This window comes from Akebia trifoliata, chromosome 3 (genome assembly GCF_017979445.1).
Source record: "Akebia trifoliata isolate Shusen 1 chromosome 3, ASM1797944v1, whole genome shotgun sequence".
NCBI lineage: Eukaryota > Viridiplantae > Streptophyta > Magnoliopsida > Ranunculales > Lardizabalaceae > Akebia > Akebia trifoliata.
This window is the reverse complement of record NC_141377.1, coordinates 2,645,444-2,669,061: the sequence shown is the minus strand read 5'-3', so window position 1 is coordinate 2,669,061 and position 23,618 is coordinate 2,645,444. Positions and strand designations below refer to the sequence as shown.

The 23,618-nt window shown below is 33.5% G+C and overlaps 1 protein-coding gene across 1 annotated transcript; it reads right to left on the bottom strand.

The window, feature by feature from the left end:
• Window positions 1-6,203: 6,203 nt before the first annotated feature.
• Window positions 6,204-9,719, bottom strand: TEL1 (terminal EAR1-like 1). Its single transcript, XM_086433271.1, has 5 exons — window positions 8,724-9,719; window positions 7,458-8,133; window positions 7,151-7,273; window positions 6,909-7,050; window positions 6,204-6,719 (listed from the first exon to the last, which is right to left on the bottom strand). Exons 1-5 carry the CDS (start codon window positions 9,451-9,453, stop codon window positions 6,351-6,353), a joined length of 2,040 nt encoding a protein of 679 aa, XP_086289397.1. The 5' UTR covers window positions 9,454-9,719; the 3' UTR covers window positions 6,204-6,350.
• Between the last annotated feature and the right edge of the window lie 13,899 nt (window positions 9,720-23,618).

Here is a 23,618-nt window from a genome sequence, read left to right as displayed (position 1 = left end):
TTTGTGAGGATGATCTCTTTGGTGAGGAGATCGTCCTCTCAAAAAATCACCCCATTCTGAAACTTCTAACTCCATCAAAAGTGGTTTACAAATTAACGTTAGAAATTGACGGTCCACAATTCTTCAACTTGTAAACTGGGGTTAGAAGTTTCAAAATAGATTGATTTCCTCACAAAAATCAGCTCATTTCGAAACTTCTAGTCCATATAAGAAAAAACACTTTGGCTATCTTATTACCTCGTGAACCTGACCTTTTATTAATATATGAATAGTGGAGTTCAGTCCTTATGAAGGGCAGATCGAGGTCAATTTTGTACCAATCCAATAAGGATCGGATTCGAGATTGATCCAATAAGTATCAGATCGAATTCTTATTGGATCTTAATATTAAAATCCAAACCCAATCCAATAACAATTGGATTGGGTCCATATCAAGCCGAACTCGATTTTATATATAAAATTTATAAAAACTTGACATATATATCATATAATCTATATGCTTTCAAGCATTTTATTGGATCGAGTACCTATTGGATCGGACATGATTTATCCAAATCCGATCCAATACGAAATCTTATGGATTAGATCCTTATCGAAATCCAAACTATCCGAAATTATCATATCAGAAGGAATCAGATGTTGGGTCTTATCCTATCCATTAACAAACCTATCGAGAATAATTAAAAAAACATTAACTTTTCTATATTCGCTAATATTTTTTTACACGATTTTATAATCACACTCATTAAATATCAATCTATTTAGTTTTTTTCCCAGACTAAATTATTTAAATTATAATTTTCGTGACAGTGGATGAATCAATCACTTGACGGGCCTTGCATGATTGATCAATATGGATCTCGGGTATCGATCAAATTTTAAAGGATTCTTCGGCTGATCATTGGCTAACCCATCTTATTTGATATGCAAACCCAATACCCGATATGAATCACTTAGACATCTTTATAATGGTAGTGTGCTATCGTACTTCGATAGTGAACTCTTACCCAAACAGCCGTACACATGATTTCCAAAGTTCACACGTATCCATGAAATTACTAAGTACTTAATAGTATAAAATCTAATGACCAACCGTGTGACTTTGATCAACTCAAAAGAGAGCACGCATGCCGAACCAAAGTGGGCGTCGTGCGCACCCTCACCCACAATATCTTTGACCACCACTTCTCTCTCTCTCTCTCATTCTAACTCTCTCGATGACCACAAAACGCTTGGAAAAGAGGAAGGACCCGAGCTGGTAAGTAGGGATGGTGTTTATGACTTAAAATGATAGTTGTCGGATATTTTGATAGTAATATTATATGCTTCAAAGTTCAAACCCACCTCCTCTCACCAACTTAATTAAATAACTTCCAAGTAAAGAAAATGTCTCATACATTCAACAATAGTACAATTCTATAATAATTATATGTTGCAATCTTTTTGTTTGATGTTATTTTATCTAGTCTGATGAGATCCACTTTGTTTGTGGTTCACTACTCTAGAACGAAACAAATTCATAAAGGTAGTTTTATAGAATATAAAGAATTTTTTCAAAATGTGATCAATTTTTTATGAAATTTCGATTTCAACTCACTATCATTTTAATTCCCAAAACATAAAGAGCGAGATCGTAAGTATTTCAAATTGACAATCTCACTAATATAAAATAGCAAGATCACTAATGTTTATTTGAAAAATAATAATCTTATTGTTTATAAAGTTGGCAATCTCACAAGTTTGCCTTGTTTTAGTAAGATCATCACTATATAAATTAGTAAGATTTTTAAAAATAAAATATTAATGATCTTGCTACTTTATATCAATGAGATTGTCACTTTGAAAAATCTGCAATTACAATCTTCATGTTTGAAAATTAAAATGAACAATGAGATGGAATTGGATTTTCATCATATTTAACTCAAAAAATAATAATTTACTCAAAAAAATATTTAGGCCGATCATTTATGTTAGTCTGTGGGATGTATGTCATCACTCTAAAAGAGTACAGATATCCAGTGCTAATCAAAATTGAAAACAAGGGTATCTCTACCATTACCAGAATGTGGGGGACATGCATAATATTTGATCAAAACATGGAATATCCCTAATATTGATCAAAATGTGATACGACAGGTTTGTTATTTTCTATGAATCCAACACGAACCATGAATCGATTTGTTATTCCTCATAGTATGAGGCTATAAGTGAATCTAGTAATACAAGTTTGATGGACATATTTAGGAGGTACTTTTCGAAAATTACTTCCTTCATAAAGTACTTTAATAATTATATTTTTGTCCAAATGTAAGATCAGTTTTTTCAAAATTTCTTAAAAGTCATTATTAAAACTAATTTTGAATTTATGGAAAGAAATTCAAAGAAGAATGACCCAAAAGAGAGAAACACGTGGCGTATTGAAATCGTTTGGCACGTGTTAAGATGTAGGAGATTCATTGAAGTTAGCAAAGGCCAAGCACCACCGCATCAAATTGGATCAAATCCTAACGGACCTAATCCTTCCCACGGTCCCTAGGCACCAACGATACGAGGTTATGAAGTGAACCATAAAGGTGGTCCCCAATCTTTCTAAAAGAGGTTCGTGAATATAGTTTGGTCAACTCAAGTGTACCAGACTTGACACACCATATAAAGGTATCTATACGTGGCATTAATCTATTCGATAACGTGTCACTACCCCGTCACGTCGAACCAAACTGAAAAGAGAGGGACGACACAGAGGCTGCAGTGCGGAGCATTAAATGGGTCCCTGCGCAGATATCCCAAGTGGTGGAGACTGGAGACTTAAAAGCAAACCAAAAAAAACAAACCAAAATTTTAAAAAATAAAATAAAAAATTGCTTTCGATGACGTGGATGACGAAAAAAATATTTATTAGCCGCGATGCACTTAAGTTGCCAGCTCAGCTCGATGTACGGCAACAGTCAAAACCCATTGACCTCCTAAATATCTAATCCAACGTGGCGTTAAATTACAGCTCTTAGCCTCAAGTTAATGGCTGAGATAGATAGATACTCCTAGGGTATCTAATTAATATTGATCTCTAGAACCTAGTTGATTCCTCTGAAACCAGTACTACTGAGATAATTAATTTTTTATTTTCTTTAATATCAATCAATTGTTTGATGTAGAACCTCAAACCTCGTTTGAGGCTTAGAAAAATCCCAACAGTTCTAATAATTTCACGCCATCCTCCAAATTAATGTATCAAACCCATTTCATTCAAGTTCATCCCTTGTCTTTTTGGTACTCAATTGTTTTCCACAATCACTCATTAGTTACCTCCAAAAAGAAAATGAATATTAGGGAGAAGTAAAATAAAAAAGAGTCGTCACAATGTGACATTTTTTTTCATACACTCTCATCGTAGAACCGTTGCATCCTTCATTCCGAGATACCCAAGAAATAGATTTATTATTTTATAAATTGTCAGGTCAGATAACGTATAAAGAGCGTATGAAAAAAAAAAAGTTAGAAAATCACGATTCAATGAGAAATCATAAATACTTGATTGAGGTTCTATGAAACTTAGGTTTATGATCACTAGTTGGGACTCAGTACACTACATTAGTGACTAAACACAACCAATATTTGACGAGTCGTGCTGCACTACCTACACAACATTGAGTTGACCTGATAGTGCAAAAATAATCATAGATTTATTTTTTTGAGATACAAGTTAGGAAATTAACAATTCACTATGCACTATCAAGTCAACTAAGAGCTGGATCCAATGTCGAGCGCAGGAAGTAAAGCATTTTCCATATTTAAATGCTTGATAAAGTAAATTATTTATGTTATTATTTAAGGGGAATACACATTAAGTTAGTAAAAGACTTAAAATACACATTAGTACCATGGAGGAAGTATCTAAACCATGCTCAATCATCTCAATGATGCATCATGCCATTTGCTCATTAGCTTCGCATAGAAATTTGTTAGTAACAAATCTCTATTTTTAAAAGTATGAAGAACAAGAATTATATTTGTAACCATAACAAGATTATTAATGAAAACACAACTTAGACCCATAGTTCAGTTGGTTTGAAACACCACAAATCAACTTTAGGTCGTTGATTCATACCCATAAAAAAAAAATTCATTAATGAGGACATAAACTTATCCGAGATATGAATTAGTGTGAGTTATGTAAACCAAACTCCACCTACGTACTATGCATCATCCAAAAAAAAAACACATCCCCATAGTAACGTGTAGGATGGTTTCCCTACAACTAAAATATACACTCCATGTACATAATAATAAATCAATTATTATATGATGATTTATTTCATTATTCATATACCACGTAAAAAAAATTATATGATTATGTAGAAGAGATAAGAATTGAATCTATAATCTATGTATTCCAACACCCTAGACCTACGACAATACAATATTATTCGCTTTGGGCCGAAGTCTGCATGACTTTAAAAAGAGTTGTACCATGTAGGATTTAGTTTGTCCCTACGACTCAACGCTTCCTACTTATGGTGTCTGATTTGTTCTTATAACACAAATTCTAAATGTTCGCTTGTCTGACGTGGGACTAATCCCATTCCTCCCTCCTATTAAATCCTGCAACGTGCACTTGACCCTTTGGTGTCTACAACCCTTTTTATGTCAAGTCAATAATGTATCAACAAGTCATGACAACCTCCCTACAAAATAAAAATGACTCTGATACCATTTTTAACATCTCAGGCCCATGCCAGTACAATATCATTCACTTTAGACCGAAATCCAACACGACATACCATGTAAGATCTGATTTATCCTTATAGCTCAAGCACTAAACATAGAACTTAGATCACCTAAGTCTCTCATAAATTTGGCCTAAGTATGAAAATCAACTCAAGAAATATTGAGAAGCAATCAATTTTGAAGAATTTAAGGACCTCAATGTAACTCAAAAGATTAAATTGGTCCAAAACTTTTTTCTATGACAAAAAAAAAAAAAAAAGTTGTTATCAGTTGAAGTGGACATCGAATATGACTTGGAAGTAAAATTAAAATTGCTTTAGTTCCGATATATATACCCCAACGTGGAAAACCGAGCCTTGCAATCTTCTTTTATATGAAAACATTGAAGTAACCGGACACTGCTACTTTTATTAAGTTAATGAAAAGAGTACTTATAGAGCATCCTCTGAGGTGTTTATACCTCCACCCACACTTGTATGAAGAAAAAAAAAAAAAAGAACAATTCTTCCATAAAATGTTTGTCGTTTAGTGTACCCACAACAGTTAAATAAAATAAAATAAAATAAAAACAAAACAAACTGACACTAAGAAGTATATTTTCTAACGAAAGTGAGAAAATTGGTCATCTTCAAGGACTGAACGTCTGAATTAAGGAGATGCGCATGCTAGTGTACTAAAATTGGATTTCCTAACATGCACCTGGTATTGGTAAGTCCCTCTCAACATGGAACAACCACCCATTTAAAAGATAGATTGCACGGAAACTATTTTCTTCCAAATAAATGTTTCAAGAACTCCAAGAGAACATTTTTGTCGTTTAGTGATCATAAATACAAGAACAATTTTTTTTTTTTAAAAACAGTTACTATCGCCACATTCATTTTTACTAACACCACGCCACAACTGTGTGCAATTCTTTGGTGATTTATATTGGGATTGGTGTGGCATTAGTAGCTATAAATAAAAAACAATTATCTGGAACAATCTACACTATCATGCATGATTACTATAGTAACTAAGGTGCACTTGTGGTTGTGGTAGACAAATTTTGATTGTAAAAAACAATAATATTTTCCAAGGAAACTCATCAAAATCTTCAAGAATGCTGAATTTAAGTATAGGCGCATGTTAGCGTCAGATAAATGAATTTCCTAACATGCACCGTCAGCACCTCGAGGACACATGCTCCCTATGAAATGGTGGTTGAGGGTGGTGGCCATGTCTGTTACTCTGCACAGAGAGAGAGAGAGAGAGAGAGAGAGAGAGAGAGAGGAGAGAGAGATGCAATTATGTTTCCAATGTGTAAAACCTTCATTCTCTAATACCACCCTCGATATATGGAAATTGCATGTTAAAATTTTCTTCTTTTTTTCTCTGAAAATTACAAAAAAAGATTTAATAACTAAGTCTCACCACTTTTAACACACAGAAAGCAGAGAGAGAGAGAGATGGGAGTCAAGTTAGCTTAAGTTACTCACGACTCAAAGCTAGTCTTGGGCTGGCTCCAACACAACAGCTAAGGCTAAGTCCTTGACAAGCACCCCATCGAGCGTTGTGTGGTGTAGCTAAGGTTGTTCTTGTTGTAGACCCATTGATGATATTGAGGGAGTACCTCCTCCTTAGTACTACTCTAGCTGATCTTTAGGAACACGAGGCACTCCATCTTCATCATCATTAACATCGCCGCCATTAGAGCTCTCACCATCATCATCATCATCATCATCATCTTCATCTTCATCCTCGTCATCATCACAACCATGCAACCAATCCTGACCGTCCATCTCATCCTCCACATCATCATCTTCTCCATCAAAACCACCATCACCACTATCAATAACAAGTTTCTTATTAATGGCATTTGTGTGTCCACCTATAGCCATTGGATCGGTCAACTGTTTCCCATCTCGAGGAGGAGAGAACACTACAGGCAGATATTCGTCTGTCTCGCATGCAAATTTTGAGTTCTTGAAGTGCTCCATCAACACTTCTAAACCCTAAAACAAAAACCAAACCCATTGTTTTTTATCAAATTTTTCAATAACCCATTAAAGAATATAAATCAATTAAAAAAATGTGAGCTCTTAAACTACTCCTTCCAGGCTTACAAACCCTAAAAAAGACCTTGTTTTTTTTTTTCAACAACCCATTAAAGAAAATAAATCAATTAAATAATAAAATAAAACCTGGAGGCGAGCATAGGTGACTTCACAGATCTTTCTTGAGTTGAAAACCTCCCAACGTTGCAAATGAAAAGCTTTATAGAATCTCCATGTTGCTTGGGGTGATGTTAGATTCACAAACCCATATCCAACGTTGCATTTGTTACTAAAAACAGAATTTTAAAAATAAATAAAAAAAAGTCAAAATTGATATAAGAGAGAAATATAACTAATTAGAGATCATAAAAGAAGAAAAATATACTAACTTGAAATCAATGGGGAGATAAACAAAGTCATAGGAGGACAAAGGATTATCATCATCTCCATCGGCAATCTGTTGGTTACAGTGGTTGCAGTGGTTGTCCAGCATATTTAAAAGCAGTTTCTGACTGCACCGCCACACCAGAAAATTAATAATAAAAATTAAAATTTGTTACAAAAATAATGATAAGCTTTTTCCAGGTTGGTCATCTCGACCGATTTGGTTTTTTCTTGAATACAATACTATTTATCAAAAAAAAATAATAATAATTTTATACTTTTAAGACCCAGAGGGGAAGAGATTGAACACACCTGTACTTGTTGGGTATGTTCTTGATCATGACAGTGGTTCTAGTATCTTTTATACATTTTGATTCCTCCATCATTTCATCTTCTTTTATTAAGAAATGAGAATCTGAGTTCTTATTTCTATTACCCTTCCATGATCTACTGTTGTTCCTTAACTTCCCTTGTTGTTGTTGTTGCTTTGTTGCTGACGCACAATTGTTGTTCTTTAAATTCCCAACAATACTCATAGATAATGCACCCATTGTACCTCCACAATTCAATCTCTTGGTGTTGTTAAAGGTACCATTTCCCCTTATAAAGCTTGATTTCTTGGATGAGGGTTGGGGTATTAAAGAGGAATTTGATGAAGAAGCATCAGAGGTAGAGCGGCGAAATGATTTGGGTGGAAGAATTGGTGGTGGTGGGGAAATTGAGTAATTTGTAATTCTAGAGTAATAGTTACTTCTACAATTGTTGTTGGTGGTGGTGTTGAGGGAATTAAGGTTTGAGTAAGTGGTGACAGTGTTAGAGAATCGTCTTCTATTACCTCCTGGTCGACTAAATTCAATTAACACACGTTTTCCATGAATTTCCTTCCCTTCCATCTCTTTGATTGCTCGAGCTGCATCTCTAATGTCGAAGAACTCGACGAATCTTTGATGTTGTTTTGATGGTGTCTCTCTCAATTCCTTCACTGGTCCTGCAATTGGCATAAAAATTAAAGAATACGCATGAAACAAAAGGTGGAGATCATGAAATAAGCTTGGAAGACAACAAGGACCACAGAAATTTGGAAAAACAAGACCCATGAAGCAAAAGAAGAAAAAGTTAATAAATAAGCTTGAAACACAATAAGAAACCATAGAAATTCAGAAAAAAGAGACAACCCATAAAAGCAAAAGAAGAAAAAAAATCAATAAATAAGCTCGAAACACAGTTAGAAATCATAGAAATTCAGAAAAACAAGACGACCCATTAAGCAAAGAAAAAAAAAAGTCATGAAACAAGGTTGAAAGACACCAAGAAACTATTGAAATTCTGAAAAACAATGAAGACCCCATGACACTAAAGAAGAGAAAAATCATGAAATAAGCTTGAAAAACACTAAGAAACCATATAAATTCTGAGAAAACAAGAACACCCATTTAACAAAAGAAAGAAAACGCATGAAATTAGCTTGAAAGATACCAAGAAACAATAGAAATTCTGAAAAACAAGACAACCCATAAAAAAACGGAGAAAGAGATTGTTTATTGGTGAGGAGGGTATTTCTATTTCATCATTTCATACCAAAAGCCTCAAAGATTTCTCTAAGCTTGCAAGCAGACACCCCAGAATCCAAATTGAAGACAACTAGGGTTCCTTGATTATGCCCGTCCGACACCGGAATCACAGTCGGCAACATGAATTGAGCCCAAACTGCTTGACCGGCGATAAGCCCACTTCCCGGAGAAGCCACCGGAACCGCCAACGCCAAATTCTCCGACTCAAACCCACTCCAAGTTCTCCTCAAAACCGCGTTATAGAGATGTCTCATCCGCCGTTGTTGCTGCATGTGTTGTTCCCTTATAGCCATCATCGCTGCTTCTGCATGTCTCAGATCATAGAAATGAACAGTCACGATTCCATCCTGTAAACTCTCCATCTCAATGGCTCTTATCTCTCCTAAAACCTCTAATTCTCTCCTAACCGTTGATTCAGTTACGTCAGTTGGGACAGAACTTAGAAGCAAAGCTCGTGTAGCTGTTGGAGAAGGAGGTGGTAACTGTGGTGGTGGTGGTGGTGGTGGTGGTGGTAGTGGTAGTGGTGCGCCGCTGAGTCTAACATACGCCGTTGATTGTGAAGGTTGGTAACCTACACCAACATCATAAAACGGTAAAACTTGAACTCCTGTAGATGGGTAGAGAGAAGAAGGGTATGGATAGTAAATATGTGGTTGAAGAAGGGTAATTTGGTTCTGTAAACTAGGGCTTCTCGGCCGGAATTCCTGTGCTCGAGGATCTAAGTGACCTGAAAACATGGTGGATTTGTGGAGAGTTTTGTTTCGATTTCTGTCTTTATCGTCGCCTGGAAACCACTTTCGTACTAAAACAAGCGGTTTCTCGGCGAAGTGTGCAAGTTAGTCAAATCTGGCGCATTAATGAGGGGGAGACAGTTGGACGGCGCACGTTAGTACTCACCCTTCACCTTCCCAAAGTGAGATTAGAGTCTTTTCTTCTCCCATGCTTCGCTGTGACTCTTCTCTCTCTCTCTCTGTCTCTCGATGAACCAAAAACACAAATCCGTCTTTCCTTTTCTTTAACAACTTTTTCGAGCCGAATTTGCTAAAAATGGGGTTCTCTGAAGATGTTTTATTAAATTACGAAACTACCCTTAGTTTCTCGTACTTTGTGTATCCTTTGTTTTTTTTTTTTATCTTTCTAAATTGAGTTATTTAGATTTTGGACATAACCCATCGGGGTTTTTTTCAGGTTTGAAACTCATGATACACATTCTTGACCTCCGTCTTCTTTGAGAGACTAGTTTAGAATGGCAAAAATGCTCTATTACCTTCTTAGACTCTTTAAGTCTTGAACAATTATGATACATTCTTTTTCAGGGTATTTTAGAAATACCCCTTTTAAATTGGTGGTATTATGTTTACCCCTTCAAAAATGAAAAATTAAGTTTTATCCCTTGCTAAATTGATGATATTTGGTTTACGCCCTTGATTTTTCTCAAAATACTCTTCAAGTACTTAAACTACTAAATCAAAATTTCACTATAAATCATCGAGAAAAAAGAATATTAACTTATGGTCAAAAGGGTAAACCTAATTTTATATTTTAAATAGGAAAGTATTGAAGTAACATTGAAATTAACATCGTTTCAAACATTGTTGACATGGATGTGTGTACAATAACATAGATATTTTTCATCGAGATACAAGTGAAAAGTATTTATGGTTATGTGCGCTCGACTATGTGAAACGATGTCAATTTCAATGGAACTCCACCACAACTCTTTTAAATATCACCAATTTAACATGGGTATTTCTAAAATACTCTTCTTTTTTTAACAAATTTGACCTCATTTTTTATTTATCAACTTTAACAACAAATAGAATGTTATATTCTAAAACAGTTAAAGTGCATTAAATACTCAATGGAATTTGATATTTATACTTAAATTACCCTCAAACTTATTTTGGAGATGTATTTAATGCACTTTAATATGTGCTCTTAGGGCACAAGTTAGCAAGACCCTTCTAAAAATTTGAGGTCAATTAAGTGAGTCTTATTCCTTTAATTCACTTTGTCCAAAGTCAAAATTTTGTTATTGAAAATGAATTCATGTCAAGTTTCATAATGTCATCTAAATTTTCAATATTCTACTTTTGTTGAATATATCTAATCCATCCCATGATTTTCTTTTAATTTATATCCCTTAGTAAGCTACTTAGACGTTTTTCTTTTTTTCTACTTTCAAATGTATTTCGTGTTGGATTATAATTTATATAAATAAATTTATTATTTATTAAATTTGAATTTTCTTTCCAAATGGGATGTATGATGTGTAGAGATAAAACCATAGAAATTCCTTGTATCTAGTCTAAATTTAAATTCATAAATTTAAATTAATAGATCTAGATGCATCTTACTTAAAAGATTTTGTAGGACATGTATCAATTTATTGTAATACACTTCTTTAAGTTCATCTCCACCACTATATAAATTCTTAAGTTCATTGATTTTTCACTACTCAATCAATTTTCTCATATCTCTCAATTTTTACTTTATTTTCAAGAAATTTTTTCTCCATATTTCTTTTAGGTGTCCTAAAGAGACAAAGTACAAGTTCCTACCAAGTAGTGTATACTCGTAAAGAAAAGGGATTGAGACCAGACTAGGTTGAATCTCGGAAATAGTATTGTCGTGTTCTCTTGCACAAACAGAAGGCTCTGACTATTTTCAAGAAGCGTTTATGCACCTCTTAACCAAATTGATTTGATCAAGAATTATAATGATTTATTTGCATCTTTCAAAGAAATCAAGTTTTATGCTCGATTTCCAACATTCTATATATATCTTATCTTTTATATCTTTTCACCCATATATATCAATCTTCTTTTTGCCCGAAATCCTTAACTTTTCTACCAAAAATTTATCATCTTTGAATTTTTCCAAAGTCTTGTCATCTTTTTAAGGTTCTTAAATTTAACGAGATGGAATCTTGATCTTGAAGAGAAGGATAAAAGTTGAAAATGACATGTTTCTTCATTTTGGTGATTAAAAAAAAAGGATTTATTTTTGAATTGTAATTTTCTAACACCCCACCCCCCTCTCCTAAAAAAAAATTAAAATAACAACTCTCCCCCTACATGATTGAGCATAGAACCATAATTTTTTCCTTGAGATCCCCAACTACATATGCCCATAATATATGTGTAGTTGTGTATCCTAATGAAATCTATGATTTTATTTTCAGCCAAGTGGGGAGAGTTTGTCCAAGAGGTTGTTAATTTATCATTATTCTTTATTTTTTGTTGAGTTTTGATTTTCTAAAACCAACTCGGACACATGTCCACTAATGTGGCATGGGTTAGAATCATATTTTTCCCTCGAGATACACAATTGTACATCCTCATAAATATGAGCAGTGTTGTTTCTTGAGAAAAAGAACCTATGGTTCTAACACATGCCACGTCAAGGGGCGTATGTGGGGGGGAGGGGGGGTGGAATCATAAAATCATTTTTCTTTTTTGTTTTTGTATTGTTATAGTTAGAGATTGAAGATGAGGGGCATTTATGTCACTTTGGTTAGCAACTCAGAGAAGACCAAGGTCTATCAGTGTGGAGCGATACGTCTAAATCACTCTTGAATATTTTGTTTTAAAAGTAACTGAGTAATGTTACGCGGTACACTGTATTTTAGCAGATACGGTGTCGATTATATGTCGAAATCAGAAATAAATTATCAGCACAAGACACACTACTTTCAGCTTTCACATCTTCAAACCGTACACGTGGCGCTTTTCAACCATTAAAGATCCATACAAACAAAATCTGTCGATCAGAGTGGGCCCAAACCTGATTCCTGGGAGGAAACCATACCAACTTCTCGAAATAATTTTAATCTCTTTTAGGATGATCGACTTTCGTCTATTAATTAATCAGGACCGTCTAATTTTATTAGATCACTATCGGGATGGGACCACAGATGAAATCATTGATCAGGAGATAGATTGTGATTGGTTAAAAACATAACTCAGCATTAGGAAAGTGTCGTGATAATCTGACTACCCCACGTGGCACACTCGATCGACTCACTCGACTAGACAAGTTCGGGAGACACAGATCTGTATGCCTCGGGATTCACTTTTTTTTTTATTATATAAGAAAGTGCAATTGTGTATCCCCATGCGTACAGATCTACAGCTCTCAAACTTGTCTCATCAAGAGGGTCGATTGAGTGTGCCTCGTACGGTAGTCAAATTATCACAATTTGTTATGAAATCTTGACATATTGAACTGTTTGATCAACATAAATTAAGGTCAATGGGAAAATACAAGTTATCATAAGTGGCATATGAGTGTTAAAGAAATGGGTCTACCTCTAGACCATCTCAACTCTTTATTATGTTGATTTTCGCAGATAGATTTCTTTTTTTCGAGATTTCACAGAATCTCTGATTGATCAAGCGCAATACATCGTATATATTGATGATTTTTAGAAAGTGGGTACTTTTTTAAATTAGGATGTCCTCAATACACGCAATTTTATGTAATTATTCAATCTGGACTTTGTGAAATATCAGATTGACTTCTACGTGCGCAAAATTTCTCTCTTATTATGTTTCCTAATATTTATAGTTTCCTTCTCCACTTTTATCTCATTTTTTGTTTAGTTTCTAAGGGTAAGGGTGTGTTTGATTATGGTGGAAATTCTGAAAAGATTAATTTTTATAAAATTTATGATTTGCTTGAGTTTGTTTCTTGATTTGTTAGAAATTGATTTATTTTTAGAGTAAAATTGGAGACCAACCTTTTTGTCCCCCACCGCTCCTCAATTTTCCATCTAAATCCAAGATTTGGTATGTGATGGGTCATCAACATCCTCATGGTATTTCCAATAATTGAACTAATTACTAAGCGATTACCACCGAAGAAAATTAAATCATACAAAATGTGGCAAATTTGTTTTGGACCAATTATTTGACCTACCACTTCAATATTTCTTACTGATTTTTCTTATATTGATTGGGCTTGATGTCCTTATGATCAATGAAGCAATAACACTAGATGTTTTTGGGTTCCAATCTCATCTCCAATAGTGATTGCTACCAAGCTACTATATCCAAGTCTAGTATGGAACTCAAATATTGAGTCACTGCTTTTGCTACACTTTCCTTTTTTTGGGAACTACGATTACAGGGATATCTAGAGCACTCACCTAATCCTCGGGACATTACAGTCCCCTCTCCCAACATGCACTAAGTAATTTTTGGGAAAATCCCTAAGAGCGGCCAACAAGGGGGGTTTGAACACAAGATCACTCCCTTTTTGAAGACAAGCCCTAGCAAACAAGGGAGGTCTTGAAATCAATTCTTGCTTTATTTATTGGGTGTCACACGTAGCCTTCTTACTCTTTCGTGTGCTAATGTTGGAATCACCTACTTATATACTACTATTGTTTTTATTTTCAGCTATTATTTTGTTGGGGAAAATGGGGTAGGTAAAGAACTCAATATGTGGTCCTCTTCAAAAGATTAACTCGTAGGCATTCTCACAAAAAGTCTTAAGACTAGATGTTTTGAAGATTTTACCAATAAATTATGTTAGGAATCGTACTACATATTAGGTTATTTACTTACTTTAGAGTCATTGAATTATTTTAGGATTTTTTTTAATTAATTCTAATTTAGTAAGAGTATTATGTTATTTAGAAGTCATTATCTATAAATATCAGAATGTAGGCAATTGAATTTATAGAAATAAAATACAGAATTTTAGTGTTAAATTGAAAGAATGATTTCCTTCAAAGAAAATCGACAACATTTTTTTCTTCTTATTTTGCTTTGGTGGGTCACAGTACCATCCTACCCTGTACATGTATAATAGTTAAATAATCACCTTTTTTGTGGAAGAGTATATAGAGATTCAAAGTCATGGCCTGTGGAGCAAATCCAATCAGTCTTGCCATCTCAACTAACTTCTGGTGGGTAAAAAATCAACAACATAAGATTTAAAGATCTTATCAAAATCATTGTGCTCATTCTCTATGGAGTTGCATTAAGGGACTATCATTCTTAAAATTATTAGTCTTGCTTTCCATATTTGTAGTTAGATTTTTATTGTATAAAAATCTAAAAAACTTGAAAATAAAACATTTCCTCACTAATCTATTTTGGGGATGTGAGAAAAACATAACCATATTCATTGTTCTTTTAAGAATAATGATGAATGCACGTAGTCTTGGTACGTGGTTGAGCATACGGCTGACGTGAAAAGGGCATAGAATCACACATCTTTTTCTTGTATCCTGATGAAAACGATCTATGGTTCTGTGCCATTACCACATCATCCGCATACTTAACTGCATACCAAAACAGCGTGCATTCATCATGACTCTTCTTTTAATTACTAACTTTCAAAAGCTATACCTAAACTTGAGGTTACTGTGTAAATATAGCAAAGTTGTATGGTAAGATTCCACCAACGATACTATGTTTGGTCTTTTAAAGTGACGTCCTTATCATAAACGAGTTGGGATCCCTTTACTTACCAAAAACAAAACACGGAATCATGGCCATTAAAACAAAAATATAACAATTGAGATAAAAATCACATGTATCCCTTCGATTTGACCGTTAGATTTTGTATTTTAATGATCGAGATTTTGTATTCTTCATGAGTCGACATTGGATTTTGTATTCTTCACATACAAAAATGGAGAAAAGTTGAAAGAGTAAATAGGCATATTTTGGGATAAGAATAGACGAGTGACTTTCGGGCATCTATTAAAAGTTGGCTATGAAGGAAGAAATATGTTATATTTGTTGGATGTGTAATTGTCTATTTCTAATGAATTGGCTCCAAAATGTTAAGTGACGCGTTCATCTACTTGGACGGCAAACCTATTCAAAAGGTGTACATCATTTCATTGTTTCTCTCTTCATTTCTTCTTTGAATTCTATGTTATATGTACGCATGAACATCGTGATTATAAGAACCCCCAAGATTTGGTGAGATGGCCAAGATCATGCCTCGGGAAGTGGAGGTCTTGAGTTCAAATCCCCTTTAATGATTTATCCTAATAATTGTTGTTGAAAAAATAGGGACAATCGAACCAATAAACGAATCGAAATAAAATACAAATCACACATAAAAATATAGATTTTTACGTGGTTCCCTCAAGATCAAGGTACATCCACGAATCACACCGATCCCATTATAAAGAGAAAACTCGTAGTTACAAATTACACCTTTTCACTCAAAAATAAGAAATATATACATCCCAGAAAATCTAACTAGGATTATACATAGTATTAGTGAAATTACAAAAAAACCATTGAGTAAAAACTCGACTAGCAAGAATGTGTGACTTGATTAAGAGTACATTTTTATTGACTAGTACTATAAAACTCCACAAATACCTTGGTTCCAAAAATTTTTTTTTTTTATAATTGTAAGGATTAAATCTCGAGGTAATGATGACATCCAAAACTCTACCCTATTAGAGACCATTGGATTCATCGAAGAGTGAAGATCCACTTGGCACAGTCAAAGATACCACTAACAACCACACGTGTGCCAGTCTTTCTAGAGTTCCCATTCCGACATGGGATTTCCAAAGCAAAACCCCACTTATAAAGTAATTTTAAAATTTTAATCTTAATCAAACATTTTTCTTCGTTACTTGCAAACTCTTGTCTCCCTTCCACGTCCTCACATCTTTGTATCTTATCTTAATTTCTAAACCCTCTTTTTGTTCACATATGCTTCTTCTACTTTACATTATTAATATATATATAAACCCATAACATATAAATATTTATATTGGTGTGTCATGTTGTGTAGTTTAGCCTCTCTATGTTGTCTTGTCTCCCATCTTTTCTACTTAAAACATGGGACCACATCTTAGCTTTTAAGCTACATATCTCTCTGCCTATTCTCCCCTTTTCATAACTTACTATATAAAAGTTGTTGAAAGGGATATCTCCTCACCTTTTTAACAATCTTACCATATCTAAGTCTAAGTTGCTACAAATATTTTCTATGTTAATGTATCCAGAGCTTTCGAATCCATTTGATGAATAAAAAGATCATGGGGGCCATAAGCATTTGTTTCCCTTTGTTACCGTAATGCTGTCATCCACTTGTGTTTATTAAGGTTCGAGTTTTTTTTAAGTTAATTTTGAATTTAGGAAAATGTGTCGTGCCAGTGGACCATGCCGGGTTTTGGTCATTGTGGCGAATCGTTGCAATTGTGACTTGTGTTGAGTGTTGGATTCCTAAGTATTTTCTTATTCTGGAATTAGATTCTAGGTATTTAGGGTACAATTATGTGTCTTAACTGTTTTCTAATTAATATTTAATACTACAATCAAGGAACTTAAAATAAAATTATATCTTAAAACAAGAAGGCCAAAATACAAGGATAACAAGTGTGTGTGTTGTTGGGCTGTAAATAAGATAAACAAAGCTACTTGACAGTACGGTACCCTGTAGCCCACTTATTTGATTAGTTGGAGAGTGTTTTTTATTTTGGAATTACCTCCTTCATTAAGTGAGCAAATTTAACAATATGCCTCCCTGAAGTTAGAAAAAATTATATTTGTATCTTTGACTATTGACTTTAACTAAGGCTATGTTTGATAACACTTATGATGTCTAAAGTCTGAAAATTAAAAATCAAACCTCAGAAGTTTCATCTAGCATCCCCCATCGTAAGTTTAAAACTTCTAAATTTCGATTCTGAAGTCTGAAATATAAAAACAAAATAAATAAAAATAAAACTTTTGAAGACTGAATTTTAAAAGTGTACCACCTCCATTAAGACTTCTGAAGTGTTATCAAAGACATACCAAGTCTAAAAAATAATATAACTACCCTTACATAAGGGATAAATGATTGGTTAAAAATCATCAGTATCATATTATCAAAATCCTATTCTGATATTTGCAATCGTCTCCATTCAATTCTTAAGGAATTCTAATTGAAATAAATAAAAGTTAGAGATTGAAGTTAAAATTAGAACATAAGCATATAGTTCAAATTGGCCAAGTGGATTCGGGAAGAAAATTAAACAGCCATCCTTTTTAACAAGGACACTTTACCCAGAGTTTTAAAACCAGTACACTCAGCTCAGCTTGAATGTAGTCGAATCAAATCATCGACGTGCGAGTCAACTTGGATGGGTCAAATAAAAAAAATATTAAATTTAGGGACTCACTAATGCAAGCTACTCAGTACTAGTTGCATTATTTTTCTTTTTCTTGAAAATCAAAGAGAAACCACAACACTAAAGCTTCACAAACTTTATATTCAATTTTCAAAACATCATGATTTACAAGTTAGGTAAAAATCCATAGGAGCTCCTACTACGAAGTAACAATAGATTTAGTGTAAAATATGTACAAACTCTTGTTAGCGATGGGTTCTTTATCTTCAATATTAGTGTAAAATTCTTTCGTGCGATGTAACAAGTAGGAATCAAAGGAAGTAATAAAATTAAAAGTTGATTTAAGCAATTTTATTTATTTATTTATGTCTTTTAAAAGTTGGAATGCAATGAGTACTTGGTGATGTGCAACTTGCTAGTCAGTCTATTATGAATATTTAAAAAATAAACTTTTAATATTTAAAATATTTTTTCTCCGCAAATATTATTTGTGGTCGAGGGGAGGCAATGAATCAGGTCATGTTGAGGTTTGGGTATTATGAAAATTTACCGAATCTAACCCATTTAATAATCATGTGAAAAACTTGAACCCATACCCAACCCATCTATAAATAGGTATACTTGACCCGACCATATATAACATGTTTAATAAAATTCTAATATTTATTAGAAAAAATAATTTTCATTTCCACCACCAAAAATAAAAATATCATTATTAAAAATAAAGTTACACTACTATAAATCAATATCTACCAACATAAATTAAGTATCATAAAACATAAACTAAGATTTATAATAATAAAAAAAATGTATCACAACCAATTAAAGGGACGAGAAATAATTAACTAAGGAAAGTAATTTTTTTTTTCCGCAAATTAAAAGCTTAATCATTAATTATTTGAAAAATATCTTAAAACACTCTCCATATTTTATGGAATTTGTAAAAAGGTATTTTGAAAAAATTCTAGGAAATTCAGACAAAAAAAAAAATGGGTAATTTAAAAAATTCTTAGATAATTATTTATATATTTAAAACTACGTGTTAATGACAGAGTAACTAAACATGTCAAAACGGATTGACACCCCTAACCCGGACCTGACCCATTTAATAATCATGTAAGATGGGTAGCACTATTTTGACCCAAACCCACTAATTTCTTGTCATTTTTTAGTCGTGTTAGTGGGTTGTGTTAAGATTGTCATCCCTAATACGCTCGAACAACTTAGTAAATTTTTTTACCTAATTAGAAGTATTTTCAAATTGACTTGACCGAGTTGACTCTCAAATGATGGAAATGCAAGCATGATAACCTATATGTTGTTCTATATCTCCATGAATCTAGGTACTTTTACTTGCATTATCATTTGGTCTAGCTATTAGAACTGATAACATTCGAGATTATGTAGGATAATACAAGAAAGATCTTTCTTAACTGCCCTATGTCTCTAATCCCTTAGGAGGTCTTCCTCCACTAGCAAGTTTTTTCAGAAAACTTTATCTATTGTCATGTGGGACAAGTTTAAAACTTTATATGCTTTTAAGTGGCGTTTGGTAACACTCCAGAAGCCAGAAGCCAGAAGCCAAAAATGGGTTAAAAAACAAGGAGAAGCACTCATATGTACTTTGCTTCATGCTTACTTCTTTTGCCGATGGTGGTTCCACTCATCGACGTAACCCAAACTTCCATTTCTCTCCCTTATTTTTAATAAAATATCAAAATTACTATCCCAATCCATAATTATACTCCTTTCCTCTTTTCGATCTGTATTTTTCCTTTTTTTTTTTTTTTTTTTTTTTGTGTGTGAAAATGCCTACATTTTCTCATTTTTTCTAAGGGATATCAAAGTCATTTACACATCTATTGTATAAAATCTTATACTTTATCAAATGATCATATCGGCTTCTAGACTCCAAAAACCACTTCTTGGGCATGATTATAAAACATCCAATCACACAATCATGATACTTTATAAAGCGATTCCAACAAAAGTGCAAACTTCTTTTGAAAGCACTTTGTCCAGGGCAAATAAAAACTGGAAAAGAGGAGACGTCAATAATCAACAATTATTACAACCCTCACTCAATCACTATTTGCAACATTTTGAGCTACAAAATATTATTAGATTTACATTAAAATAAAAGTGAACTGTTATTGGCACCCCCAACATTTACGTATTACACCCCAATTTCTTAAATTATTTATCACACCTCAATTAGAGATTAAAACACACCATTCAAACATTACAAAGGTTTGGCTCAAATTCTCATCTCAACATTACAACACTTGTTCAAACAATCTTAATAATTGTTTACAGTTATGATTAGGCACATATAAAATCCTAAGCCCAAAAATTTAAGGTTAGATTTCATAACACTTGAGAAATCTGAAAATATTTTAAGTCTAGAAATTAGAAATCAAACTTCAAAAATTCCATCCAACGTCTCCCATCGTTGATTCAAAACTTCTAAATTTTGATTCTAGAATCTAAAATCTAAAACTAAACAAATGAAAATAAAACTTCTAAAGTTTGAATTTTAAAGGTGAACCACCTCCGGTTAGACTTCAGAAATATTATCAAACATACACTAAATCTAACTAAAAAAAAGAAAAAAAGAGAGCTTCTATTGGCATCCCAACTTCTACTTATTCTCAACCATTCATCTATTTTATTTATTTTTAATTGAGGTGTAACAAGTAAATGTTGGGGTGCCAATAACAACTCTCTAAACAAATTTAGAGATACTATCTCTTTAAAAAAAATAAAAACAAATAATTAAAAGAAACAAGCCAATTTTTGGTGGGTAGGTCCATCCATGTGTGCCCTCAAAAAAGGTCATGTGTCAGTGAGCCAAAAAAAGAGTATCTTTGATTCTGCAAAATTTGGTCGTGTGGGGTCATTGAATACTCAATGAAACACACTTTTTGGTCCATTCCTACTAATAGAATACATTTTAAAAGCTCAAATGTCAAATAAAAGTAATACTTAAAATGAAAAAGAAACCTCCCTGTCCTTTTAAGTCCCCAACTTTCGTACACAAATTTGGCATCACAACCCTTTATATTAACAAAGGGTCATAATGTTTGTTTTGAGCCCATTACCCCTTCATTTAGGGGTCCCAATGGATCGGGTCTGGTCCGGACTCCGGATTGGGGTCAATTTGGGACCCATTTGATAAATGTTCAGGTTGGGAGCCATCTGAGAATAATTAAATTGGACCCTTGTTGATTTTTTTTTTTTTTTTTCCGTTTATATCGTACCTCAATAAAAGGATCAAATCCAATTTTACATAGTTTCTCACATTTTATTAAATCAAACCTTAAGTCCTCAAAACCGATCCAATAAATTATTAAATCCGATCTTTTTTTTTGTATAAGATTTTTATTTGAACTTAAATTTTCATATCAAAATGAGTTGGATTTTAGGTATGATCCGATCCATTGACAAGACTAACCTATTAACCACGTGGCATAAATATGATTGGCCGCTCATTCTTTTTTTTTTTCTCATTAATTTATTAATTTGTGTGTTTTGTAGACGTCATCTTGTTTTCTTCCCTCCTGGAAACAAGTGCATATGTTCACTTGTTTTTGTAGGAGGGCGTGGCAGAATCTCTCTCTCTGTTCATTCTTTTTCAGACCTCCTCTCTGGTTAAACCAACTACTTCAAAGTTGAAAAGTCCAAGTCAACTTAAATTACTCTCAAGTCTCAACTATATATATATATATATATGGGTCACGTTCCTAAGACTCATATTGAGACTCACATTGCGACACACGTTTTGTCTTATATGGGCAAAAATGTTTGGAATGAGCTGATTTTTTGTGAGGATGATCTCTGTGATGAGGGGATCATCCTGGCAAAAAATCATCTCATTCCAAAACTTCTAACTCCATCAAAATTGATTTACAAAAATTGGACGGTCTATAATTTTTCAACAAAAATTGGACGGTCTAGAAGTTTCATAATGAGCTGATTTTTGGCAAGGATGATCTCCTCACCATAGAGATCATCCTCACAAAAAATCAGCCCATTCCAAATATTTTTGCCCATATAAGACAAAACGGTGTGTCGCAATGTGAGTCCCAATATGAGTCTTAGGAACGCTGTTCTATATATATATATATATATATATATATATGGGTCAGGTTCAAAGGACAACCATTTCTACACACACATATAGACAACGTTTTTTGTCTTATATGGGTAAAAATATTTGGAATGAACTGATTTTTTGTGAGGATGATCTCTGTGATGAGGGGATCATCCTGGCAAAAAATCATCCCATTCCAAAACTTGTCCATCAAAATTGATTTACAAAAATTGGACGGTCTATAAATTTTCAACAAAAATTGGACGGTCTAGAAGTTTCATAATGAGCTGATTTTTGGCAAGGATGATCTCCTCATCACAGAGATCATCCTCACAAAAAATCAGTCCATTCCAAACATTTTTGCCCATATAAGACAAAACACGTTGTCTATATGTGTGTAGAAATGGTTGTCCTTTGAACCTGACCCATATATATATAGGGGACGGTTCGAGGGACGTTTATAAAACAGTGTTAGAAAACAATGTTTTCAAGTCGTTGGATTTAGCATCACAAACGGCTTAGATTTCATTAGTCAAACAGCTAGAACCCAAATACTCATTTGTAAAAGAGTTTATATATTTTCACAAAGCTCTCTCCATTTTCCACCTTATTAAAATTAAGGTTCTCTCTTTAGAACTAACACACACAAATGGCTTGATAAATGCTTTGAAGACCTTCGAAGCATTTGTCCAGAAAACAGTGGCCCTCTTGGTGTCCCCGGCATCACTGGTGCCGACACGTTTGGCGTTCCGTTCTCGGGTTCAGCATCCTTAATTTCTCCTTTCAACTATAAAAAAAAATAGTTTTTTTTCAAATAATTTTTTTTCTTTTTTGAGAGATAGAGAGAGGGAGAGGAGAGGAGAGGAGAGAAGAGGAGGTAAAGTTAAAAAAGGAATATTGCAATTACATGATGTGTTGGTTTTGTAAAGGTGGTTCTACGTCTGAATCTCAGTTAGAACTCTAACTCTCTCTCTCTCTTTAGATTAAACAAAACAAAACAAAATTTGGTGGGTTTTTTCTAAGAGAAGAGTAGAACAAGAATGGGCAAATTTACATGATTGGAAGGTTTTTATAAATGTTTTGCTAAGGAATATGAATAAAGAACCAAGCCAGTTTAATCACTCAATTATCCTTGAAAAAGCCTTTAAAAGAAGATTTTTTATTTTTATTTTTCTTGGGATATAGAAAATGTGTTCAAGGGATAGAAAAAATTGGGTGATTTAATTTCATAAAAAGATGTAAAACAAAGTGGGGATTGTAAGAGAATAAAAACCAGACATAGAGATTAGAAAATCACTCCTTGAATGAAGATATGAGTTGGAGAATTGAGAAAACCATGAAGAAGAAAAGGTGAAGAGATATTCGAAGGTGGTCGAAGCATTTGTCAAGCCGTTTGTGTGTGTTAGTTTTGAAGGGAGAACAGCTGGACTTAATTTTAATAAGGTGACAAATGGAGTGAGCTTTGTGAAAATATATAAACTCTTGTACAAAAGAGTGTTTGGGTCCAGCTGTTTGGCAGATGAAATCTAAGCCGTTTGTGACGCTAAATCCAACGACTTGGAAACATTGTTTTCTAACACTGTTTTACAAACGTCCCTCGAACCGTCCCCATATATATATATATATGAACAGTGTTCCTAAGACTCATATTGGGACTCACATTGCGACACACCGTTTTGTCTTATATGGGCAAAAATATTTGGAATGGG

Bases quoted from the DNA above. Each gene is read 5' to 3' on its own strand.
- TEL1 (XM_086433271.1), bottom strand. From the start codon at position 9,453: ATGTTTTCAGGTCACTTAGATCCTCGAGCACAGGAATTCCGGCCGAGA. The intron at 7,274-7,457 runs GTGTGTTCAATC...GTGGCGGTGCAG, and splicing joins AACATACCCAACAAGTACAG to TCAGAAACTGCTTTTAAATA. The intron at 7,051-7,150 runs GTTAGTATATTT...TTCTGTTTTTAG, and splicing joins TATCTCCCCATTGATTTCAA to TAACAAATGCAACGTTGGAT.